The sequence below is a fragment of the Phocoena sinus genome, chromosome 17, assembly GCF_008692025.1.
Source record: "Phocoena sinus isolate mPhoSin1 chromosome 17, mPhoSin1.pri, whole genome shotgun sequence".
Taxonomy (NCBI): Eukaryota; Metazoa; Chordata; class Mammalia; order Artiodactyla; family Phocoenidae; genus Phocoena; species Phocoena sinus.
In genome coordinates this window covers 54453777-54475929 of record NC_045779.1, presented here as the reverse complement: position 1 = coordinate 54475929, position 22153 = coordinate 54453777, and the positions used below count along the sequence as shown (strand labels likewise).

The 22153-nt window shown below is 34.9% G+C and overlaps 1 protein-coding gene across 3 annotated transcripts in view; it reads left to right on the top strand.

Moving 5' to 3' along the window:
- Window positions 1-22153, top strand: part of CSMD3 (CUB and Sushi multiple domains 3) — a 1083470-nt gene that overhangs the window by 473797 nt on the left and 587520 nt on the right. For all 3 annotated transcript variants that reach the window (XM_032609830.1, XM_032609829.1, XM_032609828.1), the window contains 2 exons: window positions 819-940; window positions 21752-21855. In XM_032609830.1, coding sequence (XP_032465721.1) covers window positions 819-940; window positions 21752-21855 — 226 coding nt within the window. The remainder of the gene's footprint in view (window positions 1-818; window positions 941-21751; window positions 21856-22153) is intronic.

Sequence of the window (22153 nt, the reverse complement as noted above, 5' to 3'; positions counted from 1 at the left end):
CTGATCTTTAAAGTGATTATATGGAAAGTTTTATTTGCATATGAAAATCTATATTAAACTGTACATGACTTAAAAATACAATGAATTATTGATGGATTGGAAAAAGATGACTTAGGCAGGATTTTAATGGAATGGGGCAAAAAAATGCATATCAAAAGTAATGCCACCAAGAAACTTTTGTGGTGCTCAAGAAGGAAGTCAAGACATATACAGTGTGGTCAGAAACTCTTTTGTTAATTAGAAGAGAAAAGGGTTAGAAAACTGAGGAAATATTATAATATGACTTTTGTGGGAATTTCTTAAAATTACTTCAGTGTAGCTCTTTCTGTAATCTGAATGGCCCAATTCATAGTTATAAGAACAGAAAAAGTAGTTTTAATATTGATGTTTCAGTTATGAGTTTTATGCTATTATGCTATTATGAGTCCTAGTGTACTTAATAAATAGAAAGGAAAACACTATTTAAATTGCTAATCAATCCAAAGATTTGCTTCTTCCTCTTTGTAGAATTTTGTTAACACAATATTGAATAAATATAAGCTCTCACTAATTAAACTAACCTATTTACAGTCAGAGGACAATTTATCATGCTTCACACTTTAATTCATAACTAGTTTTCGATTAATGTTTAAAATATGAGCTTGTGAACTTCAGGGTGTAAAAGCACTCATTTTGATGTCACATTAGAATGTCATAATATATATTTCAATGTGGTTATTATTGTGCAATTTTGAATTTAAAGTCTATTTGCAAGTCATTTTATTGCTATGATTTTGCATGTGGCACGTTCACCTTTTAAAATGCAATTTCTCTTTTAGTGAAGACATGTGGCTCTAATCTTCAAGGACCAAGTGGAACCTTTACGTCTCCCAACTTTCCATTCCAGTATGACAGCAATGCACAATGTGTCTGGGTCATCACAGCGGTGAACACCAATAAGGTAACTGAAAACCATCTCTGGTGAAAAAGCGTAACCATAAAGACAAAAACAAAGACATCATGAGGGAAGTGCAGAGAAGAAAATTCATACCTAACATATGATTTCTGAAATATTTCCTACTTATCCATTATATAAAACATAAACTTATATGAGAAATACGGAAAAAATGTTAAATATTGCAGTTCTATCCCAACTAACATATAAACGACAACACATTAAAATTATAAATTAATGTTTTCTGAGACATGCTTTTTGAAGGTTGTAAGTATACTTTTTTTTTTTTAAAGAGGCCATAAATAATGGCTTTTCACTTCATATCTTTCTGCTTGACATATCATTCAGGTATATCATGTTTTTATACATAGCTGCCTTTCCTTTCAGTGTTTCTCTATTGCCACAGATCACATAGCTTTTCTTTATTATAAGAAGTTATTAATGTTCTCTCCACTAATAGAGGATTCATATTATGGGTACTTCTAAAGGTTGGGTTGTCTTTCTATTTGACTAAAAATGAATAATACATCTAAATATGTACATGCCACAGTACTTCAAAAAAAATTATAATGCTGAATGAACGAAAGAGCAGCTGAAAAATTAGCAAGTTTTCTGTTTCTGTTCTCTCTATCCTGCTTCTCCTTGTAAGAATGTATAGCGAGGACCTAAATAGGAAGAGTCAAAATTCCTCTCAGAATATATGATATCTTATCTGAGTTAGATTAAGGAAAGGTTGGTGGTAGAGTCCATAAAACTGGGTCAGGTTTATAGTTCAAATACTGATTTAGAATTTACCAACTAACAACTTTGATCAAGCTATTTAACCTCTCTGAAATTCAGTTTCTTTATCTATAAAATGTGAGTAATAAGAGCATGTATTTCAAAGTTATGAGAAGTAAGTGAGGTAATGCATACAGAGTACTTAGCAGAGTTAATAAATACTTAAAAAACATTAACTCGTTATTACATACAAAGTATAGTATTTTCCAGACTTTTGGGTTTTATGTTCATAAAACAATCATAAGAGTAGCAGGGTTGTTTTAAAAATCAACTCAGTGGTCAATTACACTTGCCTTATAGGAGAGCCCTGATTTACAACTCATAAGAACTAGGTCAGAAGCCTATGCTCCCCTAAACTAGCTGTATAAACCTTGGGAAAATTACTAAATCTAACTCTTCACCTTCACAAAGGAAATCATTTTACTTACCCAACCCGTGTTGTCAATTCAATTCAATTCAGCAAATGTTTATTTATCGAATACCTTCTCTGTGCAAATTATGGGTTGTTAAGGAAAAAAAATCATGAACTACTTGAGAAAAAATAAACGCATATTTATTGAACATTTAGTAACATGCCAGGTACCATTCACAGCACTTTTCATGAATTATTTAATTTTAAGACTTCCCTTAATAGATAAATAATTTTATGTCTGCATTTAATAAAGAAGATAAATAACGTGTCTGAGATCACATAGGTAGCAAAGGTCAATGCTGTGTACTTTATAAGATGTGTGTTATTTACAGTGACGTATCTCACACTAAGACATAAGTATCTTATACTAAGATAAGCATGAAGCAAATTCATTGTAAAGTATGGGAGAAACACATTGTATTAATCTTGTATGGAGATAGAAATCTTTTTTGTGTCATAGCAGTTACCTATAATTGTCAGCAAAATGTGGTAATTATCTCCTGCTCTATAAGATGTTTACTTTGCTAAGCTTAACTCATTTTCATTATTGAATTACCTGAAGTTTCAGAGTTCATCACATTTCTCCTTGCTTTTCTTAACCAATCTACCAAACTTTTATCTATTCTTTCTCTCCATAAAAAAAATCGAATTTATTTTCTAAGGAAGACATAATTACTTTCTTTGCTATTTTTATCAAATAGCTGATTGAGGACATTAATTTTTGATCTGTTGGTTTATATCCATTTTAAGATACCCTGTAAAAATCCAAGTATTTTCAACCATCTCCCACAATTATATTTTACATTGTGGCCCAGTTACTCACACACACACACACACACACATACACACAAACAGACACACACATACATACATACATACATACAATGCTAAAAAATAATTTTCCCTTACTACATTAATGCAATTCTCTGTTTTTGATTCTAACTTGTAATCTATTTTTAAAATACTGGTCATACCTCACTAAATCAATTTTATGATACACTACAGGTTATAACCATATATTTTGACAAATAATGTTGGAAGATTTGCTTACATAGATTACCATGTCAGAACTCTTTTGAGAAGACAGTTACTGGCATAAACCACAGGTGCAGAGCTCTCTTAGTTGGTATAAACCGAAATTAACCAAGATACTTAACCCCTCAATATCTATGAGTTTCTTCAAAAATCATTGCTCATGTTTTTCTTTATGTTTGATAACTTAAAAGCAATCATTGGGGAGGGTTCAAGATGGTGGTATTGGAAGATCCTGAACTCAACTCTTCCCACAGATACAACAAATATACAACTACATATGGGATAATTCCCTCTGAAAGGGGCCTGAAAACACAACAGAATCTCCACAACAAAGGGTGAAAGGACAGCCACAAAGGGTAAAGGGACAGTTAGGAGAAACAGAGATGCAGTCACACCCCAGCCACAGCGATTCACAGTCTGGAAGGATCACAAGGTATGGATACTTTCCTTGAGAAGCAAGAGATTTGAACTTCACGTCAGGCACCCCAACCCTTAGATCCTTCACAGGAAAGATGAGCCCCTAAAACACATGCTTTGAAAACCAATGGGTAATACATCCAGGAAAACCGTAGAACTACAGTGAATGGAAAACTCACTCTTAAAGGGGTCACATGCAGACTCAGTCAACCTGAAAACCAGCACAAAATCACCAGATTGAAAAGTGATTTCAATCACTTGTAAAGGTCAAAGGTAAAGGGGACTCCCTTACTGATCTTAAAGTGTCTGCTGGAGGGGCAGGAACCAGTTGAGATGCTCTCTGGGGACTAAGACACTGGTGGGAGCCATTTTTGAAATCTCAGGGTACCTTGCTAATACCATCTCTGGAAAGCACCATTTAGGAAATCTCCATCTAACCTGTTACTGCCAGTGGATGTGCCCCACAAAGAGCTCCACCTACTCCTGTGCCTTGGCCAAGCTACAGAACCAGCTGGGATGTGACTCTGCCCAGCGTTCAGCAGCTACCATGGCCAGGTCCTGCAGTCAACCATGATAGAGGCCAGCCCTGCCCACCAGCACACTGAAGCAGCAGCAGCTGCAGCCCCTCCACAGCAGGAGAATGCATGCAGTCCACATAGGGGACACCTCTTGAGTGCCTGGCACTTCTGAGCCCTACAGAACATCTACATAAAGTCACTCCTCCAAGACTGGGAGGGGTAGCTGATTTACCTAATACATAGAGACAAATACAGAGAATTAGGCAAAATGAGGAGACAGAGGACTATGTTCCAAGTGAAAGAACAAGACAATGCCTCAGAAAGCAAAATAAAGCAGAGTTAAACAATCTACTTTATCAAGAGTTTAAAGTAATAGTCATAAATATTCTCACTGAACACAGGAGAAGAATGGACAGACACAGTGAGAACTTCAACAAAGAGACAGAAAATATGAGGAAATACCAAATAGAAGTTATAACTGAACTGAAAAATACACTCTAGGGGTTCAAAAACAAGTTGGATGAGGTAGAAGAATGAATAAGCAAGCTGGAAGACAAGTCAGTGGAACTCACCCAGACAGAGCAGCAAAATGAATAAAGAATTTAGAAAACTGAATACATCTTAAGAAACCTTTGGGACAAGATCAACAGGAATAACAACATTTGTGTTATAGTGGTCCCAGAAGGAAAAAAATGAGAAAAAATATTAAAGAAATAATGGCTGAAAATTTTCATAATCCGTAGAGGAAACAGACATCAAGGTCCAGAAAGCACAGAGAATTCTGAATTAGATGGACCCAAAGAGACACATAACAAGACACATTATAATTAAAAATGGTAAAAGTCAAGGACAAAGAGAGAATACTAAAAGCAGCAAGAGAAAAACAACCTGTTACATGTAAGGGAAACCCCATAAGGCTATCAGCAGTTTTTTGTTTTGTTTTGTTTTTTTCAGCAGAAATCTTACAGGCCAAAAGGAGTGGCATGACATATTTAAAGTGCTGAAAGGAAAAAATAACCAACCAAGAATTCTGCAATAACATACCCAGGAAGGTTACCATTCAGAATTGAAAGAGAGATTAAGAGTTTCCCAGGGAAGCATAAGCTAAAGAACTTCACTACCACTAAATTGTCCCTGAGAGAAATGTTAAAGGACCTTCTTTAGGCTGAAAATAAACATCAGTAATTAAATAATAAGAAAACAATGTAAAAATCCACTGGAAAAGGTAAATATATAACAAAGGTAGTATATCAATTACTTATAAAGCAAGCATGAGGATTAAAAGACAAAAGTAGGGGCTTCCCTGGTGGTGCAGTTGTTGAGAGTCCACCTGCCGATGCAGGGCACATGGGTTCGTGCCCCAGTCCGGGAAGATCCCACATGCCACGGAGCGGCTGGGCCCGTGAGCCATGGCCGCTGAGCCTGCGCGTCTGGAGCCTGTGCTCCGCGACGGGAGAGGCCACAACAGTGAGAGGCCCATGTACTGCAAAAAAAAAAAAAAGCCAAAAGTAGTAAAATTAACTAAAATTACAATAGTTAAGGGATACATAAAAAGATGTAAAGTGTGTCATCAAAAGTATAAAACACTTGGGGAAGTGAAAATATACAGCTTTGGAATGTGTTCAAATTTAAGTTCCTAACAACTTAAGACAAACTGCTATTTAATTAGAATGTAGTGTGTGAGCCTCATGATAATCACAAGGAAAAAACATAAAGTAAGTACACAAAAAAATGAACAGAAATTTAAAAATAATGCTAAAGAAAACAACCAAAACCCAAGGAAAAGAGAGAGGAAGAAAAGAACAGAGAAAAACTACAGAAACCAGAAAACAATTACCAAAGTGGCAATAAGTACATACCTATCAATAATTACTTTAAATGTAAATGGATGAAATTTTCCAATGAAAAGACCTAGGGAGAATAAATGGATTAAAAAAAAAAAAAAAAGACCCATCTGTATGCTGCCTACAAGTGACTCACTTCAGGAGTAAGAACACACAAACTAAAGGTGAAGGGATGGAAAAAGATATTCGGCATGTGGCATCTTACAGGACCGGGGCACGAACCCACATCCCCTGAATCGGCAGGTGGACTCTCAACCACTGCGCCACCACAGAAGCCAGAGCCTGGTGTCTTCTGGAAACTAAAAAGATGACAGCGGTCCTGTGGCATAGTGGGTAAAGAGAAGAATGTAAGAAATGGACGCTATAGAGCTGATTAAAGCTCGGATCATACAGGGCCCTCTGCGATCCATCCAAAAATGTAATGAGAAGCATGATATCTCTTACTTCATTTAGATATCTCTTAAGTGTCACTTTCTCTCCCCTGAATCACTGACCACCTCCATCTCTATCTCCTTGCTTTATTTTTTTTATAGCATCTTGTAACACATCAGTATTTGAAGATCTCATATTGTATGGTATTATATTATGTGCTGCTTCTCTATCTTTTGTATACTTCTCCAAGAAGGGAAGAAAGTTTGTCTATATCCCCAGCACTAGAATAGCACCTAGTAAAGAGTAGGCTCTAAATACAAATTTATAGAATGAATTAAACAAATTAAAAGGTTTTAGGAAGAAGATTTATCTGATTTGTGTTTCAACATAACATCGAAAATTTTCAAAAGAGGCTTATTAATTGAAGTGCAGTTCACAAAACAGCAAATAGTATAAATATCTCTCCCTACGCTTTTCCCAACCACTCGTCCCGAAGAATATTCATTCATGGACCAGCAGTCTTTCTTCCTGGATAACTGGCAAACAGTGAGTTCAGTGGCAAATAATTCCTCTTATACCCTAAATTCTTGGGCTTCTACCTAAATTGCTTACTCAAGAAGATAATTTTGGAAGTAAACAAGGTCTTCCATAAATATTAACTGATAAAGATTCATTAACACTTGAAGAAATTACATAAGCAAAAATAAAGTTAACAACAAAGACTATGAATTGAGAAGCTAATATCTTGCATCCTTCCTCTTTGGTATCAAAGAAAAACAATAAAAATAAACTGAGAATGGGAATTAGAATCCACTGTATGGTTCATTATATACAAAAATGTATAGTATCTCACTACCATGTTGTATGTTTAGCCATTTTAAACTAATCTCATTTTTTAATAAAGCTTCAAGTCGAAGGTTCTCTGCTTAAAAATAGTATAGATGAATAAATGGAGAGATAGGTATTCTGGATCAGACTGACGTCATTATTAATGAGTGACAAAACCCAGCAAAATAGTGCTTCTTACCAAATTCACTTTAATGAGACGTACTCATATTTGTTTAAAATTTGTTTCAATATGTACAACCTAACATGTACAAATTTGTAATGAATATCCTCCTAAAACCAGCAACAGTATCTGCAAGCATTTTCTTCAAAATTTGTAACTTCAAGTTGATCATTTATATATATTATGAAATTTAAATTATAGCCTCCAGTAGCAAAACATGAATAAATGGCAGAAAGAACCAATGGTTTTGTACAGTTTTGTTATAGATTTAATATTTGATGCATTTTTCATTTTGTGTAGTTTCTTCCCTTCAGTGAAACATTCGTAGTGCCATATTTAATATCATTGTTACATACCAGCAACCCCCTAAAGGGGAAGAGCAGTGCACAAATACAAAAGGCATAGAAAAATAAACAAAGCTGAAAGCTTTTATCGTTCCATCAGTATCTTACTGTGTCTCCAGATTCCCCTCCTGTCTCTAAAATATGAGCCTTTGTAAGAATTGAAACTATTAACCTGATTCTGGCAGCAAAGTGGATGAACCTAGAGAATTCCCTAGGCTGGCACTCCTCATTTTTGAATGGTCTAGTCCAAGAGTCTTGGAATACATCTTCTGTTGTAAAATATATAATTATTATAGTGTATAATCCTTCTAGAATATGAGAGATTAATTTCTTCCTCTAAAATGAGATTACTTTCAAATAAATAATGTTGGGTTTATATGTATTATATTTAAACCTTTTTTATCTTACAGTATTTGTTTCACAAATTTCATGTAAATTTACCTTTTTACAAAAATAGGCAAATTAGGATGATTACTAAACAGTTATTGAACACTAATTTTCCATGTACACATGTAATACATATCACACGTAATACATATCACACACAATTCATATCACAAAACAGTAAAATTTTAGGATTACTGAAATACATGATATTTTGGACAAATGGGTTGAATATTCTGCTTTGTCTGAATTAGACTATACCCAATAAAATTTGATAAAATAGTCCTATGAGGCATCGATTTTTGAGTGAGCTTTTGACTAGTGCTTCTATATGTATGAAAAGAGAAAAAGGGAAAAAGGACTACAATCATTTTTTTTGGCGGGGGGGGGGGATCTAGATTGAGTCCACTCTTCTCCATCCCTACTTTTACAGCTCAAGTTTAGTCCCTCGATCTCTCTAACTGCCCTACTCCACTTCAAATACAGATTGTTCCTGCTGCCAAAGTGAGCATATGAAAAGCAAATAAAACCCTGTCAGCACACCACTCAAAACTCATTATTTGCTGCTCCTCGTTTATAAGATAAAGTTCAAAGTCCTTAACATGATACAGTTCCTACCTCCATTTTTAGCCTTCCTTTTAATCACTTCCTGTTTCACAGTTGATATTACAGAAACAAAAAGAATATTTCTTTCTACTGTGCCATTTTTTATGCTCTCTTCTACAGTGTTCTTCCCCAGTTCCCATCTTTACCTTCCTTTGCACAGCCTGGGGATTGTCTCTTGGGGGAAATCTTTCCATTTTACTCTTTAATTGGATTGGGCAGCTCTCATCTCTGCCCATGTTAACCCTGTGTGTCCATATCCCAAAGCACTTAACACAGGGTATTGTATTTATCTTGTTTGTGTCTTGTCTCCAAATTGGACTGTGATCGCTAAGGTCTGAGACATGTATGAATAAGGAAGCTCTTTAATTATATGTCAAATTGATTGTGTAATGTAGCATTACATACCTTAAGCTTTGTATGCAAAGCTTATACTTTGTATATTTTGTATTTATGCATTCTGGATTTCCTCACTGGTAAGAAATATACTTGTTAATAACAGAGTGAATTATAGTCATTCTGAAATGAGCTTAATAGAGAAAATATTATTTTCTTCCAGAAAAGATAAATTTCTAGCAGCATAGATTTTGGGGAAGAAACTCTCCTCCTTAAATCACAGTGGGGTTGCCAGAAATAGAACTTCATCCTCAAGATCCATTGTGAACAGATGTCAACATTTATTTTATGATTAGCTAATAATAACTGCCATTTATTGAAGGCCTACTCTATATCAAGCACAGTATGTTCTGTTTTACAAACTTTAATGTAATACCTACTTCAACCTTAGGAATTATGAATTATAAACACTCTTTTATAGTTATGAGACTTCCCCAAAATAATGTAACATTCCATGACAGAGAGAGACTTAAACCATATCTTTGCCTGTACCCTTATATTATCTTGTCTCACTAATGTGATTAGCTTGGTATTAATATTAAAGCATCATTAATTTGTTTAGTTAAATATCATCAAAGCTTCATTTAATTCCAATACTAGTTATATTGGTGCAAATTGGCCAATACAGGGAATTGTGACTGGAGAAATACTAAGAAATTTCATCAGCTTCCAGATTTATTTTGAAGCAAAAAAATACAGACTTTATCATGGAAGATAAAATCGCTTATACCAATCCATGCTTTCTGTATTTTTCCCCCAAGGAATTGACACAATGTTTGCTACTTGTCAGATTTCAGAAATTATCTTCCCTTGCCATCACTATTTAAAACATGAGGCATATGTGCAACATCAAAGAACTTACTTAGAAGCTATGTTATTATATATCAGGTATTTGGCAGACAGAAGGTATTTCCTAAGTTGCAGACGTTTACTATGCAAATGCAGAATAGTGTGAAGTTTGAGCACTTGGATTGTCACATCAGGGGAGTCTGAGATTGAATTTAGTCCCATCACTTTTAGGCAAATAAACACAGACAAATTACTGGGCAAAGCATTTTTTAAAACTTAGAATTGAATCTACTGATGTATCCACTAGAATGTTTTCAGTTTAAGTATGGGAAAGATATGGTTTAAATAATAAGAAAATGCATTATTTAGCACAGCATACTACCCAGAGGTATGCAAGTCTCAGACATACAGTAGAAACATCCATCTCTTGGCTCTGGGCATCTCCATGTGTTAGCTTTGTCCTTAAACTACATATTGCAAGATGGTTGCAGTAGCTCTAGTCAATACATCCAGATCCAGTCACCTCCAAAGCAGACTGATTCTTTGTGTTCATTTGAGCATGAAGAAATATTTTCCCGAAAGCACCCCACGCCCAGAAGATTGCTCCTCGCCTTCCACTGACTGACCAGAATTAAGTGACATAGTAAGATCTAATCTTATCCGTGACAAATGAAATGGAACTGCTAATATTGGCATAGACTCGTTAGGAGCCATTCCATGGAACTTGGTATGGGATCAGCAGTCCCTAAAGCATAAGAATGTACACAGAAAGATACATAGCTGAGCAAAATCAATGTCCTGTTCGGAAGAGAAAAGTCCAGAGTGAACAAGTAAGATGGCTGTTGGATAAGTAATCAATAGTTTCTGCCACAATCCACCCGTTTTGTTATCAAATGTTCATCCAGATGCATAGTTCTTTCCCTACATTCACTTTGAAAAATGTTTACATGAAAAAATGCTGTCTTCATTAATAGAGAAAACCAAAAATCTTAGCCAGTTACATACAACTCTAGTATCTCCAAGTATTGTGCTGGCTTCTCCATTATATCCAGATTTAGTTCCTCATTATCTAGAGACCTATAGCCAATAGACAGTTATCATCACATCCCAAATAAATGTGATATCCGTCATAGTTGAAACTTCAGAGGTCAGTCATTGGTTCATAGATCAATATCATATCCTGCTGGTTAAGAAGACTGGTGAAGACTACCTTCGATGGAAGGGGGATGAGTTCCTTGATCAGCCTGGAATGTAGCAGAACCCATTTTACCTCACTAGAACTTTACTCTGTCATAGTCGGATATGGCTTCTGGTTCTGACTTGTGGGAAGATTTTTTTTCTGTTGGATAATGCTGCCCTAGGACATCAGTGCCATTACATATTACAACTACTGTTGCTTCTAAAACTGGATGTTTCTGCTGCTTTTGCCACCCTCTGCCAGAATCCATGGTTCGGGGGGCTTAGGTTTCATGCCTACACTCTGGTTGCAGTTAATGATGAGGAAGGTAACATCTAACCATGCTGGGAAGTATACTATGCTTCCTACCAAACCTCCTAATTTTGCAGACACGAGGATATTCAGCTTCTGAGTGGCCAAACTAATATATAAATGGACGCTACCTATAGTTTTAGGGTTAAAATGAAGCAGTGCATATGTGGCACTGAGCCCAGGACTCACACAATATAAATGTTTGCCAATTTAAACAAATTTCATGGGTAAAAGATATAAAGTATATAAATGGGGATTCCACATGACTTCATAAAACATAATGATGGAGAAGTCATGGTTTTAAATCCTCTGTGAATGATGGAGAGAATGACAATTATGAAACATAGGTTCTATACCAGTTCTATCAAAATACCTTGTGAAAACCCATGTCTTAAGCCTTATGGGAAATGGATCTACTAACCATTTAATATTATTTACAGATTTCTCACTTCTGGAAAGCCAATGTTAATATGCATGAGATTACTGTTAATTGATTACATTAGTAGCTTAAATTTTTTAACATAGCCCTCAATTAGCAACATCATATAGTAATTTGGAATCGGCACTTTACAAGTGGAAGCCAAGAGTATGGCTTATTTGGTTAAAAAATCAAGACAATTATAAGTTATTTTATATTTAGGGGCATATTTTATTATGACAGCTTTTTCTTCAACAGTCCTATGACCTAAATGCAGGTCTTTTTCCCACCCACAAATGAATAGGAACAAATACGAAAGGCAAAATATATGATGTTCCTTTCTCTTCTAATATGCTTTATATTCTTCCTATTTTCCTACTAAATGTTTCAGCCCTACTGCCAACTATATATGTAGAGAAAATAGTTATATTACACTGATGAGTACTGATTTTTTTAATTACCTTTTCATTTCATTTTCATATTATACAAAGATAAAGGGATGGCAAGTGGCTATTTTCTCCTCCATGTTACAGGAGAATCCAGAAAAAGAAAATTTCACATCACACTCCTGATGTTACTTATTACATTTTTGTATGAAAAAAATGTTTTGTTGTTTTGGTTTTGTTTTTACAAATTACTTTTATACATGCTACTGTTTTTATTTTTTTTATTTTTGGAAATATCTCAATGTACCATTTTTGAATTTTACTATAATGCTTTACTATGTTAATGTCTCCAGCTGAGGCCAAAGTAGTTTTTATTCTTTTTATGCATAATTTTTACTTCTAAAGAACCAGTCCAGCACTCCCCTGGTGGCGCAGTGGTTGAGAGTCTGCCTGCCGATGCAGGAGACACGGGTTCGTGCCCCGGTCCGGGAAGATCCCACATGCTGTGGAGTGGCTGGGCCCGTGAGCCATGGCCGCTGAGCCTGCACTCCGCAGCGAGAGAGGCAACAACAGTGAGAGGCCTGCGTACTCCAAAAAAAGAAAAAAAAAGAACCAGTCCAGTAATGACGTTTAAACTAAGCATATAAGAATCAAATTAAAATGAATGTGTTCTACAAATTCAGTCAGACTATTTTAGCTTCTCAGTGATTCAGTGTCATTGAAACTGTTCAAGAATTATAAGTGTCTAAAATTTCAGTGACAGCTCAGTGGTTAAGTGCTTATCTGAAAGTGTATGGATTAGTTAGTAATTAATTCATCACTTAATTTAAAATGAAGTCGAGTTCTCATTGTTGCATATATACATGCATGAACCTCAGTTACAATTCAGGCAAAATAAAATCTATCATTAAATGGGTATCCAAATTTTTTGAGACATGACTAAACAATAATGACTATCAAGGGTTTGGCATAGAAATAGCAATCAACCAGTCACTTATTAAATTCCTAGTTTGTATCTACTAGCCTATTAGACTTTTAAAGCCATTTAATAAGTGATGTTCCCTAATTTTAAATGCAATGCACTCATGGCTCTATTGTGAAATGGCTTGGGGTAAAGTGGATCATGTCATTAATCTTTTGAAAGGATGACAGATGAAGTACTCTGAAAGGCCCTCCCACTGAAATACAAGAAACACATTTTTCAGTGCATTGTTGGTTCACAATAAAGAAAATCTATAAGACTATGCATGCATACCATACAAACACAGGTACAATTATGCATATATAATTAAAAGAAGAATGAACTGAAATGAAAGTAAGAGATGAAATGTAAAGAAAGCTTGAAGATGAAATGTAAAGAAAGCTTGGTTTTCCTTGTGGCAAATGGCAATAAGTCTCTGGAATTAGGAGACTAAGACTGAGGCCCAGTCTCTTTGGATCTACAGGTGAAGAAGCTGAACTTGAAACTTTAGTATTTAGCTAAAAGCCTCACAAGCTGTTAAACTGGCACCAGCTTGGTAGTAACCCTTGGATCCAGTTAACAGAAAATGAATGAAATTATACCCAGTTTAAGACCTTCAAGATTCTCACAGCTGAAGCCCTAATAAAAATGGATTTATTGTTAAATATAACTAAACACATAGGAAAACAAGCCACCATGAGTGAGTTACTAGAAATAAGAAACAGTTTCTTCAGGAAATTAGGACATGCAAAAGCCCTCCAGTATATGGTAGAATTTAGAAAGTCACATGCATGCCCATGGCAAGACACATGCCGAGGGAGACCAGAGAAGACCCTAAGCTTTCACCACTATCTGATCTATAGGCTTAATGCAAGCAGCAAGTGAAGGTTAAGACAAAATTATAAATGGTCTGGCTAGGTATTAAAGAATATCCTATCACTGAGCCAGTCCTCAAAGACTGGGAGAGGTCTTGCTATGATCTGAATGCTTCTGTCCCTTCAGAATTCATAATCTGAATGCTCAATGTGATGGTATTAGGAGGTGGGGCCTTTGGGAGGTCCTGAGGGTGGAGACCTCATGAGTAGGATTAGTGTTCTTATAAGAGAGACCCCAAAGGGCTCCCTAGACCCTTCTGCTGGTGTTAGGTTACAACAAAAAGATGGCCTTCTGTGAACCAGGAAACTTTCTCACCATACACTGAATCAACCACACCTTGATCTTGAACTTCCCAGCCTCAAGAACTGTGATAAATAAATTTCTATTGTTTATACGCCACCCAGTTTATGGTATTTTGTTATAGCAGCCCAAGCATGCGGAAATGGATATCTTTTTAATCTCCTTGAATTTAAAGAAATTCCAGTTAAAACATTGGATGGACACAAGTCTTCAAAAATCAAGAACAGCAAACCCTGGGGAAGGGAGAGACTCTGATTTCCAGAATTACCATGTTATAATATTCAAATGGATAGTTTTCAGAAACAACAATGAGATCACAAAGTATGCAAAGAAACAGAATATGGCCATTGAAAGGAACAAAATAAATTGACAGAAAATATCCCTGAAGACATTGAGTCATTGAACTTATTAGACAAAGATTTAAAACAACTGTATTAATTATGCTCAAGCAGCATGGACAAAATTAAAGGGAATGATGAAACTGATATATGAATAAAATGAGAATATCAATAAAGAGATAGAAATTATAAAAAAGAAACCAAATAGAAATTCTGGAGCGTTAAACCAAAATAACTGGAATTTTAAAAACCTAGAGGTTTTGAGAGCAGGTTTGATCAGCAGAAGAAATAATTAGTAAGCTTGAAGATAGGACAATTGAAATTATTCAGTCTGAAGAACAGAAAAAGAAAAGAAAAAAGGTGAAAAAAGTGAAAGGAGCCTAGGGACCTGTGGAATATGAGCAAATGGACCAACAAATGTATTTTATGACTCTCAGGAGGAGAAGATAGAAATAATGGTACAGAAAGAATATTTGAAGGAATAATGACCAGAAAGATCACAAATTTGAGAGAGACATGAATCTACCCATCCAGGAAGCTCAACAAACTCTATGTAAGATAAGCTTAAAGTGATCCATGTAAGATAAGTTTAAAGTGATCCATACCTAAACATATTATAGTCAAATGGTTGAAAGGTAAAAACAAAGAGAATCTTGAAAGCAGCAGGTGAAAAGTGACTTTTTAAGTACAACAAATCCTAAAAAATATTAACAGCTGATTTCAAAAAAGAAAAAGGAACTGAGAAGCAAGTGAGACAATATCTTTAAACGTTGAAAACAAAACTTTCAACCAAGAATTCTATATCTATCTGTCAAAACTCTCCTTCAAGGATGAAAGATAAATCAAGATATTCCCAGATAAACAAAAGCTAAGAGAGCACGGAACTAAACCCACCCATCTGTGAGCAATTAATTCTTGACAAAGGTGCCAAAAACATTCAATGGTGAAAGAATGCAGGCATACCTTGGAGATAATTGTGTGTTCAATTCTAGACCACTGCAATAAAATGAATACCACAATAAAGCGAGTCTCACAATTCTTTTGTAGTATGTATAATAGTTATGTTTACAGTATACTGTAGTCTATTAAGTGTGCAACAACATTGTGCCTAAAAAAACAGTGTACAGATCTTAATTAAAAAATACTTTATGGGGCTTCCCTGGTGGCACAGTGGTTGAGAGTCCGCCTGCCAATGCAGGGGATACAGGTTCGTGCCCCGACCCGGGAAGATCCCACATGCCGCGGGACGGCTGGGCCCGTGAGCCATGGCCGCTGAGCCTGCGCGTCCAGGGCCTGTGCTCCGCAACGGGAGAGGCCACAACAGTAAGAGGCCCGCGTACAGCAAAAAAAAAAAAAATACTTTATGGGAGGTAGGGGAGGGAAGGATTGGGAGTTTGAGATTAACAGATGGAAACTAGTATATATAGGATGGATAAACAAAGTCTTACTGTATAGCACAGGGAACTATATTCAATATCCTGTGATAAACCATAATGGAGCAGAATATGAAAAAGAATATGTATATGTATAACTGAGTCACTTTGCTGTACAGAAGAAATTAACACTACATTGTAAATCAACTGTACTTCAATAATTTTTTAAAAAACTAATAAAATACTAAAGAATAAATTTAACCAAGGAGGTGAAAGATCTGTACACTAAAAACTATTAAAACGATTTAAAAAATGCTAACCATAATCTGAGCCTGCAGTGAGTCATAATCATTTAGCTGGTGGAGTCTTTCCTTGATATTGATGGCTGATGAGTGATCAGGGTGGTGGTGCTGATGGTTGGGTTGGCTGTAGCAATTTCTTTTTTTTTTTTTTTCTTAAAGAATCAATTTTATTTATTTATTTTTGGTTGCATTGGGTCTTTGTTGCTGTACATGGGCTTTCTGTAGTTGTGGCAAGCGGGGGCTACTCTTCACTGCGGTGTGCAGGCTTCTCATTGTGGTGGCCTCTCCTGTTGGGGAGCACAGGCTCCAGGTGTGTGGGCTTCAGTAGCTGTAGCACACAGGCTCAGCAGCTCTGGCTCATGGGCTCCAGAGGGTAGGCTCAGTAGTTGTGGCGCACGGGCTTAGTTGCTCCGCAGCATGTGGGATCCTCCCAGACCAGGGATCGAAGCCGTGTCCCCTGCATTGGCAGGCGGATTCCTAACCACTGCACCACCAGGGGAATCCCTGTAGCAATTTCTTAAAATAAAACATTAATGAAGTTTGCCATATTGATTAACTCTTCCCTTTCACCAGTGATTTCTCTGTAGCAGGCACTGTGCTTTGATAGCATTTTATCCACAGTTGAACTTTCAAAATAGGAGTCAGTTTTCTCAAATGCTACTACTGCTTTATCAAGTTTATATAATATTCTAAATCCTTTGCTGTCATTTCAACAATCTTCACAGCATCTTCACCAAGAGGAGATTCCATCACATTCTTTGCTCATCCACAAGAAGCAACTCTCATCTGTTAATAGTTTTACCATGAAATTGCAGCAATTCAGTCCCATCTTCAGGCTCCACTTCTAATTATAATTCTCTTGCTATTTTCACCACAGCTGCGGTGACTTCCTCCACTGAAGTTTTGAACCCCTCAAAGTCCACCATGAGGGTTGGAATCAACTTCTTCCAAACTTCCATTAATGTTGATATTTTGCTCTTCCCATGAATCCCAAATGTTCTTAATGGCATCTAGAATGGTGAATCCTTTACAGAAAGGTTTTAATTTACTTTGCCCAGATCCATCAGAGGAACCACCATCTATGGCAGATACAGTCTTACAGAATGTGTTAATTAAATAATAAGACTTGAAAGTCAGAATTACTTCTTGATCCATGGGCTGCAGAATGGATGTTGTTTAGCAGACATGACAACATTAATCTTGTTTTACAGGTTCATCAGGGCTCTTGAGTGACCAGGTGCATTGTCAATAAACAATCATATTTTTAAAGGAATCTTTTTCTTTCCTGAGCAGTAGGTCTCAAAAGTGGGCTGAAAATATTCCATAAACTATGTTGTAAACAGATGTGCTATTTCCAGGCTTTATTGTTCCATTTATAGAGCACAGGCAGAGTAGCTTTAGCATAATTCTTAAGATTCCTAAGGTTTTCAGAACAGTAAATCAGCATTGGCTTCAAGTCAGCTACATATACCCTTAACAAGAGAGTCAGCCTGTCTTTTGAAGAGTTGAAGTCAGGCATTGACTTCTCTGTAGCTGTGAAAGTCCTAGATGGTGTCTTCTTCCAATATAGGCTGTTTTGTCTACACTGAAAATCTGTTGATTAGTGTAGCCACATTCATTAATTTTCTTAGCAAGATCTTCTGGGTAACTTGCTGCAGCTTCTGCTGTTCACCTTGTACTTTTATGTTATGGAGATGGCGTTTTTTCCTTAAACCGCATGAACCAATCTCTGCTAGCTTCAGACTTTTCTTTGCAGCTTTACTTACCTCTCTGAGCCTTCATAGATTTGAGGAGAGTTAGGGCCTTACTCTAAATTAGGCTTTTGCTTAAGAGAATGTTGTGACTTGTTTGAACTTCCTTCTAGACCACTAAAACTTCCTCCATATCAGCAGTAAGGCTATTTCACTTTCTTATCATTCATATGTTCACTAGAGTAGTACTTTTAATTTCCTTCAAGAACAGTTTCTTTGCATTTACAACTTGCAACTTATGCAACACTTTTGAAATGCATGCATTTCTCACTAAGCTTAATCATTTCTAGCTTTTGATTTAAAGTGCGGGAGGTGGGACTCCTCTTTACACTTGAACACTTAGAAGCCACTGTAGGGTCATTAGTTGCCCTAATTTCAATATTATTGTGTCTTAGGTAATAGGGAGGCCCAAAGAGATAGAGAAAGATGGGGGAACAGCCTGTCAGTGGAGCACTTAGAACACACACAACATTTATCATTTAAGTGTGCAGTCTTATGTGGGTGTGGATTGTGGCTCCCCAAAACCATTACAAAGAAACATCAAAAGTCACTGAGCACAGATCACCATAATAAATATAATAGTAATGAAAAAGTTTGAAATATTGTGAGAAGTATCAAAACATGACACAGCCACAAAGTATGCAAATGCTGTTTAAAAAATGGTGCTGATAGACTTGCTTGACCACAGTTTTGCCACAAAACTTCAATTTGTAAAAAATACAATATCTGCCAATCACAATAAAGCAAAGTGCAATAAGGCAGGGTTTGCCTGTAGTTGCTTCAATAAATGGTGCTTGTAAAATTGGATAGCCACATGCAGAAGAATGAAATTTGATCTTTACTTGCACTGTATACAACAGTTAAATCAAAATGGATCAAAAACCTAAATTTAAGAGCTTAAACTATAAAATTCATAGAAGAAAACATAGAAAAAAATTGTATGATATGGGATTTTGCAATGGTTTCTTAAATATGACACCAAAAGCTCAGGAAACAAAAAATGGATAAACTGAACTTCATTACATTAAAACTTTGTGGTGTCAAAGAACACTATCACAAGAGCAGAAAGACAATTCACATAATGGGAGAAAATATTTGCAACTAATATATCTGATAGGGGATTAATATCTAGAATATGTAAAGAGCTGTTATAACTCAACAACAATAAAACAAATGACTTAATTTTAAAAGGGGTAAAAGAGAAAAATAAATAAAAAGGGGTAAATGACTTGAATAGACAGTTACCAAAGAAGATACACAAATGGTTAATAAGTACATGAAAAAATGCTCAATATCATTAATTAGAGAGATGCAATCATATCCACAGTAAGATACCACTTTACACCTACCAGAAAGGGTATGATAAAAACAAAACAGAAAATAACATGTGGTGAGGATATGGAGAAATTGGAACCCTTATGAATTGCTGGTGGAAATTTAAAATGTTCAGAAGCTCTGGAAAGCAGCTTGGCAGTTCTTCAAAATGTTAAATATATGACCCAGTAATTTCAATCTGAAAACAGGGATTCAAATAAATACTTTTACACCATCATAATAGCAATATTCACCATAGATAAAAGATAGAAACACCCTGTGTCCATCAACAGAGTAATGGTTACACCAAATTAGGTGTATACATACAATGGACTATTATTCAGCCATAAAAAGGAATGAAGTTCTTATACATGCTATAATGTAGATGAACCTCAAAGACTTTTCTTAGTGAAGTAAATCAAACACAAAAAGGCAAATATTGTGTTTTTCCACTTATATAAAATATCTAGAATATGAAAATTTGTAGAGACAGAAAGTATGTTGGAAGTTACCAGGAGATGGGGGAAAGAGGAAAATGGGGAGTTATTGTTATGGCTTAATGGTAACAAGGTTTTGGTTTGGAAAACTTTTGGAAAAAGATGGTGATAGTTGCATAGCATTGTGAATATATTGATAATTAATGCCACTGAACTGTACACTTAAAAATAGCTAAAATTGATTTTTTAATATATATTATAGTTAGCACAATAAAAAATAGTAAACAAAAATAGAGAAGACATATAATGTTAGAAATAGAAATAGGACAAGAGTACAGACAACATAGGCTAAAAGAAAGCGAATAATTATATGACAATAAATTTGAAAACTTTTTCAGCATTGACATGTTTCTATGAAAATTAAAATAACTTTGAGTCAAGAAAAAAAAAAAAAAAACAGAAAGCCTGAAAAAGAGCATAAATGACAAACATATGAAAAAAGAACTTAATTACTAATGAAGAAAATGCAAAAGAAAAGTCATTTTTTATACCCTCTAGATTGGTAGAAATAATGAAACCTAATGTACACAAGTTGTAGGCATTTAAATTGGTAAAATAATTTCCAAATCATATGGCACAATATTATGAAATATAATTTTTGCTTTGTTATTATCCAGAAATTGCACTCATAAGTACATATATAAGCTAGTACTTGTACATTTGAGCCAGAAAATATTTAAGATTGGTTGTAACCATGTTGCTTTTGATAGCAAAAAAATGGGAACAACTTAATCTCCATTAACAGGCAATTATTAATTGAGAATACTTATATTTAACTCAGTGTAGAACAGGGAAACATTTACTTTTAAGTTGTAGCCATGTAAAATTCAGTGTTTTTATATATTCTGCATTTAAACCTGACCAAAACAGTGGCTTTAATTAATGCTAGTAAAAAATGATTTAAAAATCAAGAAATAGACATAATCAAAAATTTGGTTTTTTGTTACAAAGCTAAAAAGAATCAGCGTATGAAATCCCTCATTTTCTTAAGAATTTCTTTTTATGATACCAAAGTAACAATTATAAAAATTAGTTTTTAAATAATAATTTAAAAATTTTTAAAGCTTTTTTTCATTTATTCTCTAGTACTATTGGTAATATCAACCATTCATTTTCTTTAACTCGTGTTGAATAATACTTTATTATAAATTATTTTTTGCTCAAGCCATGATTATATATAGGATGATATTTATGTAATTTCTTCTTATATGGATTCTTGATTTATTATTCTTTAATATTATATTGGTTTCTAATTTAAGAATTGCAATTTAATTAAATATGAATTTTTACATAGATATATAAACAATAAATGAATGCATGAGTATATTTTGATAAGAATTAATATTAATTTTTTGTTATGGTATAATGTGTCTCCCAAAGAATTGTGCTCCTAGTTTTGCCAGCAAAATATAATATATATGAGGGATTCTGTTACCAAAGGATACACAAAAATAAACCTGATGCCTTTAAATTTAGTGATCTAGATTCAAATTTAGCTCTAACAGTTTTTAAGCTTTACTATTTCATAAAAATAGTATACTCTGTGTTTTTCTGTGCTAGCTTGTAAAAATATATGCAAATGTAACCACTCTTCAGGTACATATACATTTTTATAAAGCCTTCTTAAATTAGATTTGTATTCAGATTCCTCAAATAAGAGTGTCCTATAAACAGAAGCCATGCCATTTCATTGAAAAGTTATTACAGAAGATACAATAGAGTAAATAAAAATTATGTTATAATTATAATGATTGATAGGAATAGTCTCACATGATCTCCTGCCATAGTTTGAAATTCTTATACAGATAATTATAGATCTATAGATATATAGTATGTCCACAGTGCATTTTTGTTTGCTTTTATTATGTAATGAAATATATTTGAGATGTTTGTTTCTGTTTATTGCTAGGTTATCCAGATAAATTTTGAAGAATTCGATCTGGAAATTGGCTATGACACCTTGACAATTGGTGACGGGAGCGAAGTTGGAGACCCAAGGACAGTGCTCCAAGTGTAAGTTCTCAATGTTTCTTTCTTGACTTAGCCTATTAGGTCTTTATAAAATTGTATGAAATTTTACTTTTTCTTTTCTTTCATTGATTCTTCCTACTATCACCAACAGAAGAAGCATAGTACCTTAGTTATGATCATCAACCTGCATATAGTATATTTATTAGTCCTTCTTCAGTGGTGCTTAAGGTACTTGATCCAAACACAGTTAGTTAGAAACCATTTCCAGAAAGGAACTCATTGGCAAAAGAGGCCTAGGGTGAAATTGCAGAGTGGCTGATTGGCCTTATTTTGGAAAATA